Source organism: Pseudoliparis swirei, chromosome 24 (genome assembly GCF_029220125.1).
Source record: "Pseudoliparis swirei isolate HS2019 ecotype Mariana Trench chromosome 24, NWPU_hadal_v1, whole genome shotgun sequence".
Classification (NCBI taxonomy): domain Eukaryota; kingdom Metazoa; phylum Chordata; class Actinopteri; order Perciformes; family Liparidae; genus Pseudoliparis; species Pseudoliparis swirei.
This window is the reverse complement of record NC_079411.1, coordinates 29,252,770-29,262,067: the sequence shown is the minus strand read 5'-3', so window position 1 is coordinate 29,262,067 and position 9,298 is coordinate 29,252,770. Positions and strand designations below refer to the sequence as shown.

Sequence of the window (9,298 nt, the reverse complement as noted above, 5' to 3'; positions counted from 1 at the left end):
TGACACCTATGTGACCTATGTGACCTATGACACCTATGTGACCTATGAGACCTATGTGACCTATGTGACCTATGTGGCCTATGTGACCTATGTGACCTATGTGACCTATATGACCTATATGACCTATGTGACCTATGTGACCTATGTGGCCTATATGACCTATATGACCTATGTGACCTATGTGGCCTATATGACCTATATGACCTATGTGACCTATGTGGCCTATATGACCTATGTGACATATGTGACCTATGTGGCCTATATGACCTATGTGACATATGTGACCTATGTGGCCTATGTGACCTATGTGACCTATGTGGCCTATGTGACCTATGTGACATATGTGACCTATGTGGCCTATATGACCTATGTGACCTATGTGGCCTATAAGACCTATGTGACCTATGTGGCCTATATGACCTATGTGACATTTGTGACCTATGTGGCCTATGTGACCTATGTGACATTTGTGACCTATGTGGCCTATGTGGCCTATATGACCTATGTGACCTATATGACCTATGTGACCTATATGACCTATGTGACCTATGTGGCCTATGTGACCTATGTGACATTTGTGACCTATGTGGCCTATGTGGCCTATATGACCTATGTGACCTATGTGACCTATATGACCTATGTGACCTATGTGGCCTATATGACCTATATGACCTATGTGACCTATGTGACCTATATGACCTATGTGGCCTATATGACCTATGTGACCTATGTGACCTATGTGACCTATGTGACCTATGTGGCCTATGTGACCTATATGACCTATGTGGCCTATATGACCTATATGACCTATGTGGCCTATGTGACCTATGTGGCCTATATGACCTATGTGACCTATGTGACCTATGTGGCCTATATGACCTATGTGGCCTATGTGACCTATGTGGCCTATGTGGCCTCTATGACCTATGTGGCCTATATGACCTATGTGACCTATGAGACCTACGTGATCTACGTGACCTACGTGACTTATGAGAACTACGTAACCTACGTGACCTCTGTGACCTAGGAGCAGGGCCTGGAGCGCTCGCTGCTCAGCAGCCGGCGGCTGTACGGCGGCCGGCTGCAGGGCCTCTCCCAGGTGGTCTCGGGGCTGGAGGCGGAGCTTCAGCAGGTGAGGAGCGGCCTGCTGACGCAGCGGCAGCGCCACGGTCAGCTGCTCGACACCAAGACCCGGCTGGAGGGGGAGATCGCCACCTACAGGCGGCTGCTGGAGCGCGAGGAGGGCAGGTGAGGGGGCAGGGCGCCGGGAGGAGGCGAGGAAACGTTGAGAGGAAGCAGGGAAGGAACGAGGCACCAAAACAAAGTTAATCACACTTTGTAGTGGGAAAAAGTTTTCACAGAACAATGGAGCAACTTTTCAACAAAGGAACAAGGCAGCACATAAAGAAACATAAGCTATATATATATATATACATATACATATATATATATATACATATATATATATATACATATATATTTATAAATACATATATATCTTTATATATATATATCTTTATATATATATATATTTTATATAAATATATATTTATACATATATATAGATATATATTTATACAAACAAATATATATATATATAAATATATATACAGTATATACATATATTTATATAAATATATATAAGTAAATATATATAAATATTTATATAAATATATATATACAGATATATATTTATATATATAAATACATTTATACATTGGTATTGATATATATTTATAAATATATATTTATACATATATAAATATATATATATAAACATATATATACAGTATATATATAAATACATTTATATAATTATATATATATAAATACACATTATTAAATAGCAAAGTCTGAATTTAAATATCTGACTACTCACACACTGACATGACTAATACAGAAATGTCTCCACAAAAAATAATGACTGATTTGTTTCTTGTATAGGGGTCAAAAAGATAATTTCATTTGTTTACTACTGTTGGGCATTATGTCAACTCTATCTAGGAAACTGAATACTACTCACAGGAAACCGAAGCTGCAGTAATGAGTGTGAGCGCAGCTGCAGTCACACACACTGTCTGCTCGCCGAGCTCGTTTCATTTGGTAATATTCCAGGCTGTTGGCGTGGCTCCTCTGGCCCGGCCCTCATTGGCTGCACCGGTCATGTGACCACCGGCTCTGAGTCTGAGGAGAGTGAATCTGCTCCGCCACACAAAGAGGCCGCAGACGGATTGGAGAGCGTCCAACAATGTTTCTCCGGGACGCTTTTCAGGATCTACGACTGATGTCATTGATCCGAGGAGCCGCGGCGTGCGGTGGCGTCCCACTTTGTTTCCGATTGAAATCCGAGAAGGGTGGCGCCGCCGTGGGTAGACAGTCAGAACCCAAAAGAAAAGAAAGGCCGTGGGACTTTAAACGGACGCGAGGCCTTCCTCACGCACACGAGGCCTTCCTCACGCAGAGGGAGCCGCCGGTTCCCACCGAGCATCTGGACTCACAAAGGCTCAAAGCGTCTCGACTCGAGAGTCTGCGGGTACGTCGGCCACAAAAGACGAGGCCCAAAGACCACCGCACAATACGATGACATCATCTTTTGGACATTCAGCTCGGATACTTCAAGGTCCCGGTTGTATTTTTTTAGCGAAGGTGCTTCTCAGATGGAACATAGAGGACGTAATGGAGGCGGAGCTTAACCACGGATCAGTTGCTCAACAGGCTCCACGAGGAAGGAGTCAAATGCTTTGGAGGGGCTGTGCCTCTGCTTCCTGCTTCCTGCTTCCTGCTTCCTGTTCGGCAGGTTCATCGTCTCCTCGCCGTCTTCCCATTCAGGAATCGGAGCGATCCATCTTGTGATCTCGCTCTGGAGGAAGTGACCGAGCCGGTCTTACCTGCTCGGCGCCGCGCTCCACTTCCTGTTCACGTTTCCCTGCTCCGCAGGTACCCGGGCCGCAGCGGGCCGCCCGCGGACCTGAGGCCTTGGAGGTCCTCCGTGGGGGAACCGAGGCCGACCGGGCCCCAGGAGGCCTCCAGTGATGCTGCAGTCAGCCCGGATGAGCCCGATGAGCCCGGGTCTAAGCCCCGCCCCCAACGACCTTCAGAGGTCACAGAGGGCGAAGAGCTGGAGAGAAGCAACAAGCAGAGCCTCCTGATGCTCACAGGTAACACACACACACACATAGACACAGACACACAGACACACACAGACACACACACACACACAGACACACACACACAGACACACAGACACACACACAGACACACACACTCACACAGACACAGACACACACACACACAGACACACACACACATAGACACACACACAGACACACACACACTCACACAGACACACAGACACACAGACACACACACACATAGACACACACACGCAGACACACACACACACACACACACAGACACACACACACACACACACACAGACACACACACACACACAGACACACAGACACACACACACACAGACACACACACGCACACACACAGACACACAGACACACAGACACACACACACACACAGACACACAGACACACACACACATAGACACACACACAGACACACACACACATAGACACACAGACACACACACATAGACACACACACAGACACACACACACTCACACACACAGACACACACAGACACACAGACACACACACACATAGACACACACACGCAGACACACACACACTCACACAGACACACAGACACAGACACACACACAGACACACAGACACACACACACATAGACACACACACGCAGACACACACGCACACACACAGACACACAGATAGTCACACACACAAACACACACACAAACACACACTCACACAGACACACACACAGACACATAGTCACACACACAAACACACACACACTCACACAGACACACACACTCGTCCGTTGTGTCCTCCCAGAACCAGAACCAGACCAGTGGATCTCCACGGTGAAGACTCAGGAGATCCTCGGGGGCCGCGTGGTGCAGGAGAGCGCCGAGGGCCACGGCACCATCGAGTAAGCATGACCCCCCCTTGACCTTTGACCTTTGGTTCCGCCCGCGGAGCCGCTGCTGTGCATGAGGACCGTTTGTCACGTCCACATAGTTTCTCTGTGGCTCCGCCCCCCGAGGCCTCGGCAGCTTTAGGATGACATCGTGTCGGAGGAATGAGTGTTTGTGGAGGTATATATTTAAAATTAGTATCCACTAATGACTGGTTGCATGTCATCTCAAAGGGGGGTGCACGTGTTGTTCTACATGTCTTTTATATATGAGGTCATGGTGTCCTCTGCTGCCCCCTAGCGGCTCCGTGAAGACAGGACGGAACGTGATTTACAGAAATAAACAAATTATATCTGCAATCACCAGGGTTGGTACGGTCATGGAAAACCTGGAGAAGTTATGGAATTTTAAATATGTTTATTTCCAGGCCTGGAAAAGTCCTGGGAAAAAAATCTAAAAGTTTTGTAAAAGTCATGGAGGAAATATTCCTATGTTAATTTATGCAGTTTGATTAAAAAGAATAAACATTTATATAAATATGTATTCTTTTAATCAAACTATTGTCCCTCATTAATTTGTGTCACTTAATGTGTATTAATTCCTCGTGTACACAACGAGATTTCACTCAATGTTCGGACATGAAAACTTGGTATACGGTCATGGAAAGTTCATGGAAAGTTCATAGGTCAAGGAACTTTCTATGTTCCGGAACAAAAGAATAATATTTGACACATACATTGAAGAGAGGCCTTTTGATTGCCGCCCCCAGGACGGAGAAGGTGGACCAGGTGATCCGGCAGTGGGAGGGCTCGTTCTTCAGAAGGAACCCAAAGCTGCGCAGGAAGTCGGTGTCGCTGCGCTTCGACCTCCACATGGCGGCGGCGGCCGACGACGACGAGGGGCGTGGCCTCAGCGACGTGGAGCTGCGGCTCGTCATGAAGAGGTCGCGCAGCATCGCAGCCATCGCGCAGTGACCATGGAAACCACGGTGGGGGGGGGGGGGTTGTCACAGAAACTACCACCAGTAACCACCAGTAACCACCAGTAACCACCAGTAACCACCAGTAACCACCAGTAACCACCAATTGCCACCGCACGTAATAAGTATTTTAAAATCACGATGTTTGCCCTCGACTGAATCTGAGATTTCTCTCATGGGATCTGGACTCATTACCCATAATGCTTTGGGCCATATTTACAGTGTCAGAAAACCATCATTAAATATATCAGACACTTGAATATAAACATATCTTCATCATCGTCACTCTGGATGAAGAAGAGTTGCTCCCAATACTGTCATTGCTTCAGTTATTATATTATATTATTGTATTATATTAGTATATAATATTATATTATTATATTATATTATTATAATATATTATAATATTATATTATAATATAATAATATAATATAATATTATTATATTATATTATTATATTATATAATATCATATAATATTATATTATATTATGATATTATTATTTTATTATATTATAATATTTTTATTATATTATTATTATATTATATCATATCATATTATAGTATAGTATATTATAACTGATTGTAATGAACACCTGGCCAGGAGGAGGTCCCTGGAGGTGTGAAGCCACACATATAAACTATTTAAAGGTGGATTTGTGTTCTTGAACATGAAGCTGAAGAAAGTAAAATGTGTTTATTTTCGTTTTACTTTCTGTTTTTAGTCGTCTGGAGAACACAGTCGTATATTATTTGCGTGCTTTTAGTTGTTAATGGAAAATTTAATTATACGCTATATTACTTTAACATTTAGCAATTTCTTTCTTGAAGGAGTCTTGATGCTGAAGAGGGTCATGCTTTTAAAACAGTGTGACGTCACGTCCCCCCCCCTCATAATGTCCCTTCAGTCCCTAAATATCTTGCACTGCAGACCCGTGAGCACCAGCACTGAGATGACGTCATGTTGTGTTTACCGAGCGTATTTTGTCAATAAAGTTAATTCTCTTTGTGGAGAAAATAAATAATAACGTCGCTTTTATTTAACAATGAATTTATTTATCACTAATAAAACCACAACGCAGCAGCTAGGCGCTTCATGCGCACCACGTGTCTTGGAAGGCAATTTCCTCCCTCCACCACCGGGGGGCAGTATTTGTAAATAGATTGTTATGCTCCGTTCTGGGACCAAAGATATTAAACATAAGAGAAGGACCATAGTGCATTGCATATGGGTGCCTATCAGGCACGTGCACAGATAGAGCCCTAGTGGTGCTCAAGCACCAGCCCCTTTGCCCTGGATGAGTAAAGTGCCCTTTTTGCTGGAGAAACATTTTTTTTATTCATCCGTATTTAAGAATAAATGTTACTCTCTCTGTCATCAAGTCCCCCCAAATGTGTTTTATCATCCGACGGGGCATTTATTTGAGTTCTTGTGAGAATTTCGCCCTGACATGCTCCGCGACGCTCACGGGCCCCCCCTCCTCTCCCTCCCCCGCCACGCTCCTCCTCCTCCTCCTCCACTTCCTCCTCCGCGCAGGTCTCCTCGCGCCACCAAACGGGTGCACCTCCTTCTCCTCTGACCCGCAGCATCAGACACACAGATCATGACGGTGTTTGTCCCCTGACGTTGTTTTGTGATCAACCACAACATTAACGCTGCTGAAAACATGACGTCACAACTGGTCCGACGTTTCCTAAAAAAATTTTTTTTAAACTCCGTGATTTCAAAGCCTCGTCCAGCTGTTTACTGACGTTCAGGGGCGGTTTTTCCTACAGGCGGTATAGGCGGCCGCCTAGGGCGCCATTCAGAGGGGGGCGCAAAAAAATGCGCCTTTTTGCTGGGCAGTTTTTTTTGCACCCCCATCTATTATCTCCAACCAATATTTTGACGGCAATGCCAGCCAGAAAACAAACAAAAAACATTAAAGCTGCAAGCAGCGTCGAACGGGTCCTCGCTCATCTGCGCCGGCCGGAGCGGTGACGCCGGCCGGAGCGGTGACGCCGGCCGGAGCGGTGACGCCGGCCGGTTTCTTTCTCTTCTCTCTCTTCTTCTCTCTTCTTCTTCTCTCTTCTCTCTTCTTCTCTTCGCTTCGCTTCTCTTCTCTTCTCTTCTCTTCTCTTCTCTTCTCTTCTCTTCTCTTCTCTTCTCTTCTCTTCTCTTCTCTTCTCTTCTCTTCTCTTCTTCTCTTCTCTTCTCTTCTCTTCTCTTCTCTTCTGCTGGAAATCACTGCTATATACTCTGTTTCGCTGCTCCGTGACGTCACGACTACGAGCGACGTCACCGCATCAAAGCGCAGACTGTTTCCATGGTGACTCAGTGACGTCACGGAGAATGTCTTGTCCGCGAGCGCGCGATTACAGTTTTATCTCGATTGCTTAAACACATTTTTTGAAAGCATGCCTCGTTTTCTCAAAACTCTAAACACAAATCCCAAAACCACTCACACAAAATGCAAAACCCTTTATATCTCCTGCAAAATGCAACTTTGCTTTCAAAACAGTGTTATGTCACCTCAGAAGGGTATATTGTTTTCAAATGACAAACACAGCCCATTATATGAGTCGACATTCTAAGCATCGATTGAACACTGATGTGCTCAATGGAAAACACGATGAAATGGGAAAACACCAGTATGAAGGCCTTATCAGGAGCATTATGCCTTTTCATTTCCAGTGTTACTGTATGCTTTCTCCTGTTGTAAAATATTGTGAATGTATAATGTTTTAACTCAAAATATAAAACAGCACACAAATATACAACTAAAATGTTTCTTTCTTTTTTCTAATTTTTTCACAGAACAAACAATAGAAAATAGACCACTACAGTCAACAAAAAAAGAAAGAAAAGTGTAAATAAAAAAGGACAAAAAAATACTCCTCTGCCTCTCTGGTCTCCTCTACCTTCCATGTTTTCATCCATTCTTCTTCAAATCAGGAGGTCACCTGTGGCCCTTGTATTGCTAAAGCCTTGATTCCAAATTGCACAACAGCCGTGGAAATGGAAGTTTTGCCAATTGAACAGCAGTGTGTTCTGTCTGGACACAAGGAGGTTTTGGCATTGATGAAGTGTGCAAAGTAGAGAGGATGGTGTTTAGTGTTTTGAAGAAAGTGTGGCTCACAATTGAAATCTGTGTCTCAAGCAGATACTTGTGCTTATAGTTTAGCAGAATTGGTTGAGGGAGTTGGTACATGAGTTACAGGTTGTGGTTATTGTGTTCTAAGTTCCAGTTTTTGTGTGGAATCAATCGAGAAAAACTGTAACATCCGCCAGCTAAATCTGCCAGTAGGTGGCGCTTTGAGTCTGTGAACATAGTCATGCATCATGTGTCCCTTCGTGAAGTGTAGACCACTTCATGTAAATTCAATGTAAAAAAAAAAAGTGATGAAAAAAGGCGGTCACATTATTTTGGGCACGACGAGGGAGTGAATGTGCACCGTTGATCAGGGGGGCGTGGCCGGAGCGTAGTTCAGCACAGATGTGACATTTTCTCAGGGATTTTGTTCTTTATTTAATGTTTGTTCATTGTTGCGATCGTTGTTCTGTTTATTTGAAAGAAATTCAGTCTTGCAGGGCAAAATAGCGTTTGAAAGTTGAAATTCCGTTTTCGTGCAAAATCGTTTTTAAATGTATTTTTTTGGGTGGGGCGGGGGGGGCGCCACGAGTGAAGCTCGCCTAGGGCGCCAAATGTGCTAGGGCCGCCCTTGCTGACATTAGTTATGTTTAGAGAATAGAGAGAGAGAGAGAGAGAGAAGAGAGAGAGAGAGAGAGAGAGAGAGAGAGAGAGAGAGAGAAGAGAGAGAGGAGAGAGAGAAGAGAGAGAGAGAGAGAGAGAGAATTCTTATTCCGTTCTATTTAACAGGGGCTAGTCTAGGATTTGCGTGGCCAGACTGAAAAAAAAATCATACGGCCTCTATTGTTCAGAGGGCCGGGTCAAATGTGGAGGCGGGCCGGAGTTTGAGGACCACTGCTCTTGGCTGTTGATGTCTATCAAGATCGCTCATTTTGAAAATGACGTAAGAGGGCAAAACGGATCCGTATCAGACCAGCGAGGAGGGCAATACGTGGCTGGCATGACGACCCATGAGCCAATCAGAACGCTTGTACTGTTGTTGCTATATAATAATTCATCTTTATTCATAAAGAAAATGTAAGCTAGTGGTCTGATGCTGCCAGAGGAAACACAGGTCGAGGATGTATTGCATCATCAGTGTATTGCTGCTAATGCTTCAACTCTGTCAGAATTTTTTTTTAGCATTGGGTGCCCTTTTTTTTGGTTTGAGCACCTGCCCCCCAAAATGTCTGT

The 9,298-nt window shown here is 44.5% G+C and overlaps 1 protein-coding gene across 1 annotated transcript in view; it reads left to right on the top strand.

Annotated features, from left to right (window-relative positions):
- Positions 1 to 7,868, top strand: part of krt222 (keratin 222) — a 24,230-nt gene extending 16,362 nt beyond the window's left edge. Inside the window, 5 exon segments of the mRNA XM_056408885.1 lie at positions 1,028 to 1,248; positions 2,938 to 3,158; positions 3,933 to 4,029; positions 4,785 to 5,003; positions 7,792 to 7,868. Of these exon segments, the coding sequence (XP_056264860.1) occupies positions 1,028 to 1,248; positions 2,938 to 3,158; positions 3,933 to 4,029; positions 4,785 to 4,989 (744 nt within the window). The 3' untranslated portion in view covers positions 4,990 to 5,003; positions 7,792 to 7,868.
- Positions 7,869 to 9,298: the final 1,430 nt, after the last annotated feature.